Consider the following 18,284-nt stretch of genomic DNA (forward strand, 5'->3'; position numbering starts at 1 on the left):
ATTAAAATTTGACGTTTTATGATGATGTTTTCAGTTTTGATGTAATAAAGGATTAAAAAGTTAATTAGAAAAATGGTTGATTTAAAAAAAGATTTGGATGAATATTTACTTCTCCAGAGCGACCAAAAAAAGTCATTCAAATTACAAATGCCAGTTATACAAAAACCTAATATTTCGGGCTGGTTTAAAAAAGAAGAACCTGAAGAAGAGGCTACATGGTATAGGGAAACAAAAAAGCAATGTTGCCCTAGTCTGGTTAGTAAAATATAATAGTATAATATTAAGATACATTTATATCAATAAGTTTTTTATATTTTCAGTGAGAGTTTATGTACTTTTTTTTTGTAGTCACGATTTCAAAGAATTGCACTATTTGGACTATGTATTGGAATGGGTATATTGTGTTTTTCAATATCTTTAATGTACATCCCTGTGCTGTTGTTTAAAGCAAGGAAATTTGCTCTGCTATTTACGTTTGGGAGTACATTTTTTGTAATGAGGTAAGTTTAGACTGTTCATCTCATTTTAATCTATAAATAATACACAATAGTGTTTATCGTAGTGTTGTAGCGCAGTGTTTGAGGTACATTTTATGTTTACCTGATAGATAAAAGTAAATTATATTGTTACATGATCTCTTGCTGTTCTAGCTTCTTCTTTCTTTGGGGTCCAATGGCCTTTTTGAAGCACATGTTTGCCAAGGAAAGACTGTTACTTACTTTGACATATGGAGGAACTTTAGTTGCTACATTATATTGCGCGCTGCATTTGCAAAGTACACCTTTCACTGTACTTTTTGCTGCAGGCCAAATTATCTCATTACTTTGGACTGTGATAGTAAATATTCCTGGAGGTACAGCTGGTATTTCATTTTTTTCAAAAATGTTTTCCAGATCAGTTGGCAATACCTTACCGGTTTAGTATTTGTGATAACTTAATTTATATTATACATTATGAATCGTTTAAGGCAATATTTTTATTCAATAAGTTTTGTACATATTTAAAGATTTTTTTTATTAAATAATTTCAAGTAAAACTAATTTTAAATTCCCTTTAAATGTTTCAAACTGTACTTATATCAAGTATCAATTTTTTGAGCCACACCCTGAAGGGCTCAGTTGAAGAGAAATTTAATTTAAGTTATCTATGAGAAATTGAAAATTTCTGTTTACATTTTGTTAAATGAAAACCTAGGGGTTTTTAAACATTAAAATCAAGACACTATTTTCCTTATGAGGCCACTATGTTGAATTTTCATGTTAATGAATTTGGTTCATATTTCTGATTACGATAATGTGTCGTAACGGTAACTTTCACTTACTAAGATGGCTTTGAAAACAATACATTTAACTATTACTACGAGAGAGATTTTGACAGTTCAATTAAATTTTTGACAGAGGATTAAAAATGAAATTTTCAGAGGAAGATGAGGCAGATATGTAAATATTGCATTTTCAGTTCTCTAAAATTTTTAATAAAAAAATGGTAAAAATTTCATTTGTAGTAATTGTTAGAAGTTTTGTTCTTTTTGTAAAAGTGTTATTATTTTCATAAAAACAAAAAGTAAACCATAATATACATCCGGTTGCTGCTCTTGATTTCCATATCAGAGAGGGCGGAAAAATTTAGGTAGTATTGAAAAAAATTCAAATATAATTAGGTAGTTTTATTTAAAGTACTACCTATTGAAATATAGGGAAAATGCACTCAACATTTTTTTGTATAATGAGTCTATTCTGCTTTTTTCAATTACTTTTTGTGAGAAAAATCAATTCCTAGATTCGGTGGGTCTTAAGGATAGAGATGAGGTGATTTAGGGTATGGTTTCCAAATACAATTAAAACAAGATCAAACGATAGATGTATAATAATTTGTGCTTGGAATCCTGTTGATATTCTCGAAATGGCTTTATCTCCATGCCATTGTCTTCTACAGTTCTGTCACAAATGATGAGCTGTCTTGTTATATCAGAGATCGATTGACATGGGTTTAGGAGTACCATGCGCTGCTGACTGATAGGATAGCACATTTTACAGGATTGAAACCAGGCAAGTTGATTCACACTTTAGGAGACAGTCATGTCTACCTAAATTATGTTGAAGGTTGAAGCCTTGCAAGAACTGTTAAAACCAGTGGCGGTTGGTGCGGGGGGGTGGGGTGCCGCCTCTCCTAGAAAAATTTAGTTTACAGTGTTATCTATATAATTAAATAGATTAGCCTTATGAAACACATTAAAAAGGAAATGTTTTAAATTTGTAATGTGAAATTTAACTCGACTTGCAAAATTTACTTGAAAAACACTGAATAAGTGTGCTAATCATAGCTCGCCCCTAAATCTATAAAGCATTTACAGCAGTGGTCATGGTTACTATTGCGCAGCAGTGAAAGATGGAGTGGGAGTAGCGCATATTTACTATGCACTTTGGGCTCTGTTTATTCAGCCCTTCACCAAATAATAGCTATTCACCGCTTTTTTTTCTTATTAAACGTAATTTGTTTACGTGTGGTGTACAATCTTGTTACCTACGTATTGTTTCTTGTGTTTTTAAAAAACAATTGTGAAAATTGTAATAGCAAGCCATGACACCTCTTTTTCAGAGGGATGTATGGCCAGAAGGGTTTCTTATTAACGGATGGTCTTGAAATAGAAAATAAAAATTTTCTGATATACAGGGTGATTCATAACAGTATGTCTTTGTTCAGGGGGATGAATCTGCACATGATTTTAAGTAAAAAAGTTCATATAAACATGTCCGTAAATGCTCGTTACCATGGTACTGGGTGTTAAAATTTCAATAATTTTTCTGTTTTTTCTTTGTATCCCACAATTTTTGAGATATGTAGCGCAAATTTGGAATATAGGCAAACTTAAATTATCTATGTCATTAGCCCTAATAGTTCTCATGATCTTCAGGGTAATACTTTTTCTGGGGTTGGGCTTCTTTTCAGCTCCTCAAACTTTTTTCCGGTATGGTCTTTTCCACTGATCTTTTTTAGATTAAGGACCCTGTCCAGTTTAGAATAAAAAATAATTTTCTGTGACTCGCTAGATTAAAAACTGAATTTTAAAATTGTCTCATACATTTTGACTGACAATTACTTAATTTTTCAGCCCCTTAAAATCATGCGCAGATTCACCCCCCTGAATAAAGACATATTATTATGAAACACTCTATATAATAAAACATAGCCAACAACATAGGGAAATTAAAAAATATTAATAATTGTCGAACATTAAAAAAAAAGAATCGAAAAATCCCTGCGATGTTTCCTGATTTATGTATTGTGAAACTTTGTATAAAATTTCAAGACATTGATTGAAAAAAGAGGTGGTTTCTCGAAAAATTCATTTAAAGTTTTTGTTGCCATTCAACATAAGAAATCCATTATACAGTCTGTTCAACAAGAAAGTACGGCTGTTTATCTGAACTAATACAACGACAAATATGAAAATTATTTCTTAAAACAAATCGCAGACTGCATTCTCTAATGCGCAGTTACCTAAAGTTTAATCCAGTCTCCTTCATTATTAATTATTGCTTGGCACCGTTTTGGCATACTTTCGACCAAAGTTTCTGCTTATTTCCGCAGTAAAGAATATCATATTTGTTTAATTTTTAAACTCGCTGCTTAATAGTGAATATATACGTTCCGTTAGGCTACATCTTAACATATAACGACACATTTTCAATGGGATTTTTGTCTGGAGATGATGCCGGCCAAACCATTGTCGTTTTTCCGAGCCCACTCTAGTCTTATATTCACATGCTTTTCAGAATGTTTATTTCTTTTTAAATAATGAAATGGAAGTTTTGACTTTAAAATAGGAAAAACAATACAAATTCTCGTTGCTAATACATAATTTATATATACATAAAAAATACTATAAATCACACTTTAAAATATCAGTTTAAAAAATATTTTACAAATATACAGTTTAAAATTCATGGTAAGTTAAAGAATGCATCTTATTTTAACAAAAAAATAAAATGCTATGACAGGTACTTTTTCTTAAGTACCATTGACATTGTTACATTATTTGTCTTATAAAATAGACTTAACATTAAAACAAGTATTAAGTGATTTTTTAAAAGTTATCTTTCTTCTTGCCTAGGTACGATAACCCATTCATCCCCGGAATTTCTCGAGGAATTACCAGGTGCTGAGGATCTTTCTCGTTGTTGTTGCAAGAGATCCCTCGCTAGCCTTAAAGATTCTTTTTCTTCTTGGAGGGCTTTCAAATGCATCTGTCTCTCTTGGTCTTTTGCCTCTGCGGCTAAAAGTTGGTTTTTCTTTTGGGTCATCATTACTAGCTCTGTTTGTACCTAATAAAAATAAATTTTCGTTAAATACTTAAAAATAAATCAATGACATGTTTTATAATAGCACATCAATCAAACAGTGGATCCCTTTAACCCTCTACTTAATAAAATTCATTCATTTTTCGATACGTATATTATAAACAACGCGATTATTTGTGCATTATGCATAATGCTTATCCAGTACAAAATTTCGTACATCTGTTAATATAAATAGATGTAAACTACCCATTGTAAAAAATTAAAGTACAAGGTAATTTATTTTAAATACAAAATTGGCAGGAATAAATTCTTTATCAAAAAAATTGACCTTTTTGGTTTTTGTTTTAGAGATACAGGGTGTTAAAGTTATGAATCAAATAAAGAAATTTCCAAAGAATACCTTTTGCACTTTTTAGTTAATATAATTAAAATACACGAGTTTTTAGTGATGCTGATTAAGGCTACGGAACCAGATTTATAAAAGAAAATCCAAAAGTTATCTTCGAAAATTCTAGATCAGCGGTCGGCAACTGGCAGACTGCGATCCAGATCCGGACCGCAGAAGGTAAAAAACGACCGCCAAAATTTTGTTGAAAGTATACTTACTCAAATTATTTAAAAAATATATTTTTCTATAGATAACAATACGTTTGATCATTTTTTAATGGTTAGTAGGTTAGTAAAAAAAACTGACTCAAGACTGCAAATATAATTTCTTCCATTGATTTTTTAATACAAATATGACTATCTATTGTTTTTCATATTATTTTGTGAGTGCAAATTAAAATAAAAAATTACTAAGGAATATGAGCTTTTTTTCTGGACCTTGTTAAATATTTTCAAAAGTACCTGGACTCCACCTAAAATTACTTGCCGACTCCTGTTCTAGATCATCATACATAGTTGCATTAGGAAGTATATCTAGAAGCCTACTGCATATACAGGCTGTCTACTATAAGAGGGCCACTCCTATGAATCTCGCTTAATATACGACGCATGTCAAAAATCTTTATATGTTTTTGTTGCATTTTTTGAGGCTTATGCTCGTAAAAACAAATTTGAGATCCATGACCAACTTTATGAGAAATCATAAAAAAACCGGAAAAGTACTGAAATTTTAGGGCCGTCTAACTTTTTTATTTTAAGAGAAAACTTATTTTAATAAAATTTCATGGCAAAATTGATATCTTTCACCTAGTGCAAACAGATTTTCAAAATATCGTATGTAATTTGCTGCACCCCCTAAGAGGGCAAAAAAAAAAAATTGTTATCGAAGCAGGCTGTGGCTATAAAAAATTGCTTGTTTTTCCCTCTTTCCTGCGATATACTACATGTTGCCTGTATCTTTTATATTTATTACATTTTTTATAATTTTGGTATAAAAAATGTAAACATTTTTGTGTTAACATAGAAATTGTTGTGTCAACTATAAAAAATTTAATAAATATAATGTACTTCTTTTAAGCAAAATACATACATTATTATAATATTGTTTTCTTACTTTAGAGAAAGCTGAGCCTTCAACATTGTTCTTGCACAGACAATGTTACAAGCTTATGTTAAATGTAGCACGCTATGAAAACAAATGTGTTATCCCAGTAATGTCATTATTTAACAAATCGTGTATTGTTATAGTTTATACATAACTGTTGGTTTGGAAATTGTTACAGTTAACTGTAGAAAAACTAAAATGTTGAATAATAAAGATATTTTGACATATTGAGAAGTGTAATATGTTTGTATTGTACTATCAATGCAATTTCAATTCTATTCAAGCACTTGCGGAATGTAGAAAACCTTCGCTAATAAATTCAGCTGTTATTTACAGAATTTTAAATTATGTAAATAGGAAAAATGAGCAAAACAGTGAGAGATTGAAGTGAACTACAATTTAGAGGACAGTGCAAGAAGGATATTACAAAAAATGGTTTCAAATGTTATAAGGTGAAAAAAAGCACACCTCTTGAGCTCGAGGGAGGAAGATAAACCTAGGAGATTAGGGTTCTGTAGGTGGTGACAAAAAGAAAGAGGGAATATCCTTTTATATGCAGAAGAATTTTTATAATATTGGATTTTTTAAGTTCAAAGCGATGATGATTATTTTTTCGATATCCGAGGGATTGTTCACATCGATTGGGTGCCTGAAGGTCAGACAGTAAACCAGACCTACTTTTGGGAAAAGGTGAGAGGAAGAAGGCCGGAACTGTGGAAGAACAAGTCATGGCTCCTCCATCAAGACAAGCTCTGGCACACGTGCTGTCTGTCAATCAGTTTTTGACGAAGCACAACACCCCCGTGGTGGAACATCCACCATATTCACCAGATCTCGCCCCTTTTTATTCCCCAAAATCAAGTCTGCTTTAAAAGGAACCCGTTTAGAGTCCGTAAATATGGTGAAAACAAATGTGACGGAGCTCCTTAACATGCTATCGGAACAGGACTTGCAGCATTGCTTCCAACAAGATTCACAAGGAGCAGTGTATGGATCAGGGAGGAGAATATATTGAAGGGGATAACATTGTTATTGTATAATTTTTTCAATAAAAACTTAGAGCATTAATCCGGTTATTTTATAGCCATACCTTGTATAGCAATAGTATACTTCAGTTCTTACTATTCTCATTAATGGGAAATTAAATCCATTGTATAGGTTCAGCACTGCGGGTCAAGCAGAACATGTCTTGGTTGCATATTTTTCTCCATTCAATTTTACTTTTTGTTCTCCTTTACCAGTCTCTTATGCCCATTTCTTCATGATCTCTTCCCATCTTTTGAAACTATTTGGTTTGGGATCTCCTTATTTTCCTTGTACAGGGTTCATAGTTCAAAACTAATATAGAATTCTCTGACTTTTCCAGGTTTTTCCCCGACTTTAAAAAAAATCAAGGTCACTTGTTCATGTTTATGCATTAAACTTTTTTTAGACTGGACTCCATAGTATTTTTTATACCCAAAGAATCTCTTTTCAAAAAGATTCAAAACCACAAATAGTTTTCTCTTTCAAGAACCCAGGGCCTGCTTTCACAAAATTTCCAGTTGCAAACGTCAAATTCTCTGACTCATGAATTCTTTTAAAATTCCCTCGACTCTTCTCTGTTTCTTTATGAAGAATAATGGATTCCCGGTTTTTCAGGCCGCTACAAACCCTGTTGTAGTACCTACTATCCCCTCTGCAAGAACTAGTTTTGATTGTCTCTCATCTTGTGACATTATTCTTTGTCCACTTACTATATTAATTATGGATGGTTCTGTATACATTCTTTCAGCTCACCGTTTGTTCCTCATTACTACATTTCACCTACTTTCTTCCCTACATATATTTTTTTCAGTACTTTTCTCTCAAAAATTTCGTGTCAATAACAACAGGATTTATTATTTTCCTCTAGGTCCCCTTTTTTACAATTATGATATTTTTCGACCAGATTACATTTAGCAACTTTCCCATATTTATTTCCCTTTCCTATTTGCTCCTGTATTTCATCTTTTTATTCATTATTATGAGTTACTGTGTTTTCCTTCTATTGTTAGCATGATTCCTCTTATTTGTCTGGTCTTTGGTCTTTTGTATCAGTATTATAGTATTACATATTTTGTTTTACTTTATTTCATTATTAACTCTCGCTGTTCTTTCTAACTTTTAAACTGCAGTTAGTCAATTATCTTTTGTTCTCGTCACCATATCATGAGATTAGACAAATTAAGAGTAGTGATATCCACAGCCATTGCCCAACATTCAGAAATATATGTTTATTAATATTGTCTCTAGCATGTCAAAATATATATGGTAATGTGGATTTCATACAGCAGAGATCAATGATCGAATAACTAAGGGCATAAGAAATTTTGATATGATTCATTTCTGAGGTCTTACCTATAGTGTGATGTTTTCTTATTTTTTCAATTATTTGTTTTTTATTTACCAAATGATGCCTCAGGGGATGCAAGCATCCATAACAGGCATTATAGTTTTTTGGTTCACACAATACAATGTGTTACAATTTAAAAGAAAGTATTCTCAAGATATAAGACATTCAATACATATATCACGTACACATCAATTCACATTTACACACATATATATGTCTATTACATGACAACATCAACTTATATATCATCTACATTTACATTAAGTATCACAATATATCAGTTTCTGACATCCAATATATACTGCTTCATACGTTTTTTAAAACCTTGTAGGCTAGGGTTGTTTTTTAATTTTAATCTTTATCTATATTTAACTATTTGTTTGGTATTCATTAAAACATTGTTTAAAGTGTGGCAATATTTTTTACTCTTTGGCTAGTTTTAGTTTGAAATAAAACTATAATGTGGTTCAAAGTTTGCTAACCTAACTAAAAAATAATAAAGTTGCTAGCTAAAATTTTGAATTTATTACAATCAAACTATACAGCTGTATGTAAGTCTTGGTTACAGAAAAAGGAATTAAATAATTAATATTAGTAAATGTTTCTTTTATTTCAGTTTATTTGAAAATTTTTTTCAGGGCTAAATTAATTTATTCATTGTAAAAGACGCTTTTATTTAGTTTATAGTATGACTACAGATTTGGATGTAGGTACTTAATTTTTTTAATAATCCTGTTATTGGACATTGAATGTTGTATGTGTTGATTACCCATTTCTGAAGATATCAGTGATTATGCAAAATTAAAAACAATGATGTAGGTATGAATATTATATTATTAATTGCTTTTAACAAACTTAACAAACTTGATCAAGTTTAATTCAACTTTTTTTAGAGAAAGAAAAATAGGTCAATATATTTTGCACTTGAACACCCATAAAAAAATTGCTGTATGACTAGCATGATGTTTCATGTACACAAACTCAAAAAAAATATACATACCATGTTATGATTTCGTTAAGTACCTAACATAAAATTTTTGTGGGTTTTACTTATTTTGATTATTTTTATTATACTAAACTGTAATTATCCATGGATATAAACGTCACATCTAACAAATTTATTTCAGATATGATTCATACAGTACTGGAAAAAATATCTTTATTATTATTAAATGAATTTTTATGAACAATTTTAGGTAACTCGATTTAAACGATTCGCACATGCTGAGTGATTATGTTAATATTCTAAAATTATTTTTTCAGAAAAAGAAATAAAAATAAATAAAGGATTATTAGAGAACATTCCAATTCCAAGAACTGCGTTAGTGAAAATATTTTTTATATTCATGATGTTACATGGTTTTCACAAATCTTACATCAATTATATCTTACAAATAATAAAAAAAATAATATCTACAATTAGGTATTGTTTGCAACTTAAAATAAACCATATATTTTAATTTAATTTTTTATACCTTGTATCTCGAAAACAAAATGTTTTCAGGCACATATTTATTTTAAACTTTTTTACTAATTTGAGACATAAACAAACAAAACAACAATATATGTATTTTGGAGAATCTTTAACCATATTTGGAATTATCTTATTAAAACATCAGTTACGATTACGAGATAGGATCAAAATGTGTTGACTGAATGAATAATAAAAGAGATTTTAATAGCACTATAAATAAGAGTAATAAAGAATCATTACGCTTTGAAATATTTTCCAATATTTGAAGGAAAGAGCAGTGTTTATTTAATTTTAAAAATAGTCTAAAAATAAACGCAGACTTATACTGAGACAAATGCTATTATTTTTATGAATTATCAATAGGAATATTTAGACAATTACCTTCCAGTATTCTTCAGCTAGCTTTTGATGTTCTTCATACAGCTCTACGGATTTTGGATCGGAATAGTCAGGTGAGGCAGGTCTGAGATGTGGATCCAGGGACTCCAGAAGCAAGTTGCTAATATCTTGGTTTGTGTGGGTGGTACTTGTCCTGGTCCTTTGTAAACCTGCTTCGATTTTGGTACCTATAAAAGAAGTCATTAAATGTTTCTTATAACTTACTTTATTCAATTAAAACGAATTTTAAAACTAACGTGTTTAAGTGAGTAAGAACTGGAACTTTTTAATGTCAGTCAGTTTTAAAGTATGGCAAAATTTTTCTAAATCTGGATGATATATTTTGGCTTATAAATTATTTGAAGAATTTAAAATTTGCGTTTATCAGACTGAATATACATAATCCTTTCTGTAACATAAACAAGTATGTTGCTTGTTAACAGGAATAAGAAATGCATATGCCGCAAAAAATGTATTAACAATGTATTTTTTCTCCTCAAATATGTGAAAGAAAGATTTTCTCACAGGTTAGTCGATATGGGTAAATTTTTTCAGTCTTCAGGTTTTCAGTCAAAATTGTGAAATTTCGAATTTCTTAGTGCAAGAAAATATAAAATAATAGGAAATATAACATTTTTAAATTGATATAAAATACTTTTTTTGTTTGTCTCGTCGCTAATGGGAGATTTGTTCATACACGAAAAAATTGGATATTCATCCCTTATTACAAAATATAACACTCCTATTTTGATTGCTTGTAGCTGCGTTAAAATTACATATTTTGTCATCATTACTACTTTGTTTGTTATTCCATTTTATTTCTACCAGACAAAAAATTTTTATTATATAGGGTGTTCTGGTGTGAGTACAGAAAAAGTTGTAGACAAATTTTAAGTTCTAGGTAAAGTGCCCTTTCGCGGCGTTTAATGAAACTTTTCTCTGACTGGTCCAAGCTTCATATACTTAGAGGATGTGCCAAATGAGAGACTAATCGAACTTGAATTAGATGTTATTTAAAAAGAAAAATAAAAAAAATTGTACTTTGGCAAGCTGTAATTTGCAAACAATTAACAATTCGAAAAAAAATTCTTTACATACTGCTATTATTTTAATCCATAGAATCACCTTCTGGAGTTTCCTGACGGACATTCAGAACACCCTGTATATATAAAAAAAACCATGAGAAAATTAAAAATGAACAGAGTTATGTATGTTAAGATATGACATCTATAAGAAATATACAGTGTGTCCGGAAAGGTCATGTCAAAACTGAAGGAGAGGTCAAAATAGATGTACTAAATGTTTCATAAAAATTTTTTTCCTATTAGGCTTCGTTGTGGAGTTATTCGCCTTCAAAGAAAGAAGTTTAAAAAACGAATTCCAATTATAACTTCTAAGGCAATGACAATAATAAAATTTGGGTAAATAAATTAACTCATTGTAATGTTCATTTTGATGTTTAAACTGATATTCAATATACCTGCTCACTCACTTTACTAGATAAAAAGGTACACCATATATCAGTCAATATCTTGTACCGTTTTTGAGAAAATCGAACTTTATTAACAACATAAATTTATTGCATCAAAAATGTGATACTAACATTTTTGTAAATATATTTGTATCTATAAAGTTAAAAGAACAAAGAGAACTGTTAAGTAAGATGTTCAATATATGCACCTTGAACTTCAATGCATTTTCTGAAATCGCTCGAAATCGATGCGAATGCGATTTAATAATTCCTCCCTACTATTTATAGGTGATTGATAAACAAGACTTTTAAGATGGTTCCAAAGAAAAAAATTGGTAGGATTAAGATCGGGAAACCGAGGCGGCCGCGGAAAAGGACTACCTTGACTGATCCCTCCATCGGGCATAAGCCATGTTATTTCAAATATTTAAAGGGACGTCTTCCAATAACGGGTTATGGTGTTCTTGCTGTAAATGTAGATATTTATCTCCATTTAAAGCATTATCAATGATATGTGGTTCCACTAGGTAGTTTCCAATTATTCCCATCCATACATTAATGATAAATTTTTGTTGGTGTTTTGTCTGAATAAAAGCGTGGGGTTTTCGTCATTTCAAATATGCAAATGAGTACCTGCAAATTCTTCATAGCTAAAATCTTCCAAGACATTGAATCAATAAATGGTGTCGAAATGATTTATGGCAAATTATACATATGTGTTGACAGTCATTTCAATATCCAAAGAAACCAAAATTTTTACAAAAATGTTAATATTAATAAAATTCGATTTTCTCAACAACGGTACAAGATATCGACTGATATATGGTATACTTCTTTTAAGCCAAGTGAAGAGGAATCGAACTATGAAAGAAAAATGTCAAATTTGGCAACGATGTCAAAGATGTATAAATTTAAATGGATAATTTTGTTTGCTCCTATATAAACCAGGTATACTGAATATCAGTTTAAACTTGGAAATGAACATTACCATGAGTTACTTTAATTGCCCAAATTTCATTGTTGTTATGGTAACGACTTAGAAGTTGTAATTGGAATTTGTTATTCAACGTCTTTCTTTGAAGGCGAATAACTCCAGAAGAAAGCCCGATAGGATTTTTTTTTATGAAGTAGGTACTACAACTACTTTGACCTCTCCTGTATATCCCCTTTGACATTACCTTTCCAGGCACTCTGTATAGCTTAATATAATACCATAGGACAGCATGGTGGACATAAAAGGAATAAATTCATTATTTCATGACTGGACAAAAATCCTCAAACAGGTCAATATTTACGTACCATTTTTAAAAGTGCGTTCTGCAGGACATTTCTTTTACATATGACGTCATCTGTGTGATAATGATGATGACATCGATGTTTTCTTTAAATACAAATGTACGTCATGCGATAACTTTTTGAAAGTTTTGTAATTCTCTATTCAACCATTTTGCTAAATTTGAGTTTTTTCTCTGCCTACTGGGCAATAAACCCTTATGTTACAAGGGACAGTCAGGGATTATTCTTATGCAACTTTGCCTAACCAAAAATCTTACACAAAAAGAGCAGACAAAATATATATAAGTGGGCGGTATAATCTTTCAAAGGGCAACAAATGTTGACCCCCACTTAAAGTTACACCCTGTATAATACTTTAGGTAATTCCGCTATAGGTATATATGTTAATATGAATGTTAAATTAAAAAATTCATATTTGTAATTTATAATAAAATTTTGTTATTAAAAGACATTCAAAAATACAAGTGTGCTCTGAAGTCTACATACATATTTCATAAATTCAATACATGTCGTTTTTGAAAAAAATCTTAGGTTAGTTTCTATTTTTAGATCTTCTGATATTTATGAATTTATGTTATTATACAATAATTAATATTCAAAAAAATAGTGAAAACAATTACGAAAAATCTATAATAGATCATAGAATATTAAATTGACATGTATTTGGCTCACGGTTTGAAACTAAAATATGTTTTTCATAATATTGTATAAACACGTAGAACTGTTGAAAGATCAACGAAAAGGATAAATAAGTACTAATTTTTCCATTTTCGGTTTGGAGCAAATATAAACAAGTAATGATCTAATACATATATTTAATGTTTTCCAATGTGGATAGTTCATGATACTTTTATTTACATTATTAAATAAAAATAGAGTTAAGTATTAACATTTATACAGAGTGAAATAGAAATTTTGGAAAATCTGCAGAGAAGTGATTTTGTGGACAGGGTGGATCTGATTCTGTGCGTTTAATTTGCGCGCCCATTCCAAATGATTCAAGAATTCGAAACATTCGGTTGATGGCACATTACCATCAAACTTTGTATCAGTGTAATCGTAAAAAAAATTCTAGTCGAAAATGTTCTGTAAGATACATATGAGAGGGCGTTAAAAACATCTGAAAGATCTTATATATACATCTGAAGAACCGCATTGGCACTTTGTGGTAATGTATCTAGGCACTAATATAGAGCCTTCATAACTGTTTACAAGCCACGCGACCGCCGACCTTAGGCAACCAACATTGCAGGGTTGGTATTTGTAACAGCCTGTATATTAAATAAAGGTCAAGATACAATAATTTCCATTTCTCAATCTAAAAACATTCTGTAACTATTTAACTTTACATCAGTTCAGATGATTTTTTTTTAAGATGTTTCCTATCTGCTGTTTTAGTTTGGTTTTATATTTTGAAATTTCCTGTATTAATAATTTAAAATTAATAAATTCGTCCTTTTTAATATGCAGGGTGTTCATTAAGTACGTACAATAAATTCAACAGACGATTATTTGAGTGATTTTAAGACAAAAAGTTCATATAAACATTGGTGCGCAGATGCTTCGTTTTGAAGATACCGGGTGTTAAACTTTTGTAAAAAAAATGCTATTTGGTAGATATCTTAAATACCCTTTACTCAATTTTGTTGTAATTTGGCAGTGTTATTTGTAGTGTTAAGGGGCTAAGTCCAGAGGCGTCCCGAGCGGTACCTTAACGAATATTTTTATAATTATTTCCTATTTTCTCCCCATGTTTCTTGTGTAGTCCAGGGATATGCAATTAAGTGGATTTTATTTTTTTCTACAAAAAAACACGAACGAAAATACGAAAAACATTCGAGAGACAAAAAAGTTGTATTTTTAACTGCTTAATCCAGAAAGATATATAAATTACAAAAAAGTCAGTAGCTTACATTTTTTTGTCAAAAATATTCATTAAGGTACCGCTCGGGATGATACTGGACTTAATAAAATTAATCAAGTTGAAGTTAAATTAGTCCATTAACACTGCAAATAACACTGCCAAATTACAACAAAATTGGGTAAAGAGTATTTAAGATATTTACGAAACAGCAATTTTTTTTAAAGTGTAACAACCTGTATCTTCAAAACGATGCATCTGCGGACCAATGTTTATATGAATTTTTTGTTTTAAAATCTCTCAATCGTTTGTTGAATTTATTGTACATACTTAATTAACATCCTGAATGTACTACTAAATAAATAACTCAGAGCATGATGCAGTTTAACATACGAATAACTATGTTGTTAACATTCTCTTACATAAAATAAAAAAATTACCGGAGAAACCTAATGTACAATCTTAATATATTCCAAGCAATTATGTCGACTCAATATTTGAGCGACACTTTACATCAAGTCTTTGTTCCCACTGATTTATGGGCTTTGGAGGTATCGCGTTTCTTTGAAATTGCAGTCATAATAACAACATTTCGAGTAACACGAGCCCGCCAGCAGAGCTCTTGCTTCTGATTTTTTCTCAGTTGGGGTTAATAACTCGTCTTCCTTACAAAGGGCTGACTCGAGGCAAATAAAACTATGTAAATTTATAGGACTTTCACATATAACAATGGTTGATCATATAAATAGTTCAAGAAACTGTTGAAATTTGTTAAATTTATGGCACCTTCTTACATATTTAAATATATTATTCGGTTAAATTTGAGATTGCCTACTTTTTAGAATAAAAACTGCAATAACAAATATCTATATGCAAAGTATTTTTTAAATATTTAATAGTCAAAATTCTAGAACTTATGTAAAATTGGTAAGTACTTTTGAAAGTCATTAAAAATTCCTCAGAATTGGCCGATAAATTGGAACCTTTATTATTTTCTATCTATTGGCGAATTGGCTAGGACATTTATCACTATTTTTGTATTACATACAATGTAACTTGGATAATTTCATGTTCGATTTACCAGAATAAAAATAGGTAAATGCAAAAAGAATTTTATTATTAGGTATTATGAATTTCAGAATTTTTGTAACAGTAATTCAAATAATCAAAACGACAAAAATCAATTATAAAACTAGAATAATTATGACGATTGAACAGCAAACATGAGAGTTTCAATATGGTTCCGTTATTCTAAATTGATTTAACATATTTAAGGGGCTGTAGCCCCTTTAAAGGCAGTCCTATGCTTATATTAATTTTTTTTTTGAATTTTTGCTGTAGAATGCGCTGGTAAAATACAATGTATCTCACTTAAGCTACCGTAACTGTGGTAATATAAATAAAAATAAAACATTTTTTTAAATACTAAACTTCACTTTTTAAAATGAACATTCTATACATTATATTTTTTAATTCTTCATTGAATTGAAGGTCCATTTTGATAAATAAAATTGGACTTAAGTTGTACCATTTCGTTGTTATGAGCTTCGTTATTGACTGAAATTAAAAGACCTACATTTTCTTAAATTTTAAGTCTTTTCTGAATTTGCATTTGCATATAAAACATAAATCTTTCATACCGATTGAGATACTAAATATACATTCTAATTATGATAAGCTGTGGTTTTGAACATTCGTTTAAGCATGAAAAAAAAAAACTATATTTTAGATTACTTATCTAATATATTTCAAGTAGAAAAATAGTAATAGTCACGGATATATTGATTTTTTAAAAGGAACCTTTTGCTAAATTTGACATAGATAGGTGCGAAAGTACTGCAAGAGATTAAAAAGTGAATAAAAAAATATTTGCCGGAACTTTTATTTCAAATATTTTGTGTTATTCATATTAGCAGATCTATGGAAGATAACGTCTTATATGAAACACCCTGTATGATGAGCTAACTTCTGGACACTATATATGAATTAATTGTTTTATCAAGGTATTGACAAATTCAAGATTATGTCTTGTGTTCTCGATTCTGCCATGTACCTATTTCCAATTATTTTAGAAAAGGATTCATTCTTCATAAATATTCGAAGGTCGAACATCTGGCAAAAACTTGGCAAACCGAACGATGCAAAACTACAAGCAAATAATAAATACGCAAGGCCGAGAGTTTTCCGACATTTTTATACTGTACGTTGAATATACAAATACAAATTCAAGAAATATGTATAATTCGGCGAAAAAGTGTTTACGTGTTTGTACCCACTTTCCCTGATATGGGTTGTGGATTTGAACGAAGGTGGTGATTAAATTGATAACTTTAGCAGCCAAAACAAGTTTAAGGGATGGGGAGTCGAAATATAGTAATTGAAATGCTTAAAAAACAAGGCCTCTATAATAATAAAAAATAAGATGTTCCGTATTGAATTAGGTATAAATTTTCTTATTTTCACGATTCTAAAGGAAGGGGCTGGTTTCCCAACAGCTCGAGCTGTACGATTCATAACATTGTTAATAATATTTTTAAAGAAATCTACCAATAACACAGTTTTTCAGAAATAGGGCTTATTATCGATAAATACTGCCTTTTCTATGACATTTGAGAAAATAATTTAGAAACAGTTACAACTTATTTTGCAACGTGTTACAAACAAGATGCTTTCTCCAAACGTCTTTTAAGAGCCATTTCAGAAAAATAAATTGGTCCATTTTGTTCAGAAAGTAGTTTATAACCTTGAAGGGAGTATAACTCAAGTAAAAATAAGCAAAAACAAACATACATTTTAGGAACAATTATAAATCTTGGTCCAGACATCCATCGTTTCCGGGAAATTAATTTTCAATTGTTTTTAAAAGCAATTTTTTAAAAGAACATGATGAATTTTTTCAAATGTTCGTATTTTGTTAGTTTCAAAAAAGAAATTTAATTAATATGTTAATGTACAAAAATAGTGACAAATACACATAAAAATTATAAAAATGTAGAAAATAGTTTAACATTGTATAACAATGCACGAATAAATAAAAAAAATTGAAAAAAAAATTTCGAAATTAAAATGACAAATGAATGTCACTGTTAATTTTGCTATTACTTTTTGTTCCCGATTTTACAATAAATTTAATATCTCATTACAAAATTTTCCAAAAAGATCCTTCTGTTCAAATTCAAAACATTAATTGTTTTCAAGAAAAAAGTCATTTAATGTTTTGAGACAGTATTTTGCGATTATGGTTTTTGTTCAAATTCAGGTAAATTATTATTATTTTTTTAATTTCCCAATAATTATAAATTAATCAATGTAATTAAAGATAATTTGGTAGATTTTAATGCCTACAATTGCATAAAATGGAATTTTATTTTAAAATATACTATTTATACGTCAAAATAAGTACATTTAATTTTTTTTTCTCCAAGACAAATGTGCTTTTACTTAGAAGAGTATTTTTTTTTTAATATTTTTTAATGATTTTTAATTGCTGAAAGCTTGCGACCCAGATATTTGTTATGAGACAACTGCGGCCTTCTGTGGATAGCAAAGTTATGCGGGTAGCAGAGACAACCCTGCGTGTAGTATATTTTTCGTTGATTCACAGTCATCTTCTTTATGGAGTTAATTTGTGGGGTAA

General features: G+C 29.8%; 2 protein-coding genes across 2 annotated transcripts in view; one reads left to right on the plus strand and one right to left on the minus strand.

Moving 5' to 3' along the window:
- The first annotated feature begins 16 nt into the window (after positions 1-16).
- Positions 17-990, plus strand: LOC108903532 (protein transport protein sft2). Its single transcript, XM_018705750.2, has 3 exons — positions 17-255; positions 349-500; positions 651-990. The coding sequence occupies exons 1-3, from the start codon at positions 73-75 to the stop codon at positions 919-921; spliced, it is 606 nt and encodes a 201-aa protein (XP_018561266.1). The 5' UTR covers positions 17-72; the 3' UTR covers positions 922-990.
- Positions 991-3,857: 2,867 nt separating this feature from the next.
- The window catches only part of LOC108903524 (mitogen-activated protein kinase kinase kinase 7), a 101,396-nt gene continuing 86,969 nt past the window's right edge, over positions 3,858-18,284 (minus strand). The window contains exons 7-8 of the mRNA XM_018705743.1: positions 10,023-10,207; positions 3,858-4,325 (exon numbers count right to left, since the gene is read on the minus strand). Of these exons, the coding sequence (XP_018561259.1) occupies positions 4,095-4,325; positions 10,023-10,207 (416 nt within the window). The 3' untranslated portion in view covers positions 3,858-4,094. The remainder of the gene's footprint in view (positions 4,326-10,022; positions 10,208-18,284) is intronic.

The sequence above is a fragment of the Anoplophora glabripennis genome, unplaced genomic scaffold (genome assembly GCF_000390285.2).
Source record: "Anoplophora glabripennis isolate ALB-LARVAE unplaced genomic scaffold, Agla_2.0 scaffold94, whole genome shotgun sequence".
Classification (NCBI taxonomy): domain Eukaryota; kingdom Metazoa; phylum Arthropoda; class Insecta; order Coleoptera; family Cerambycidae; genus Anoplophora; species Anoplophora glabripennis.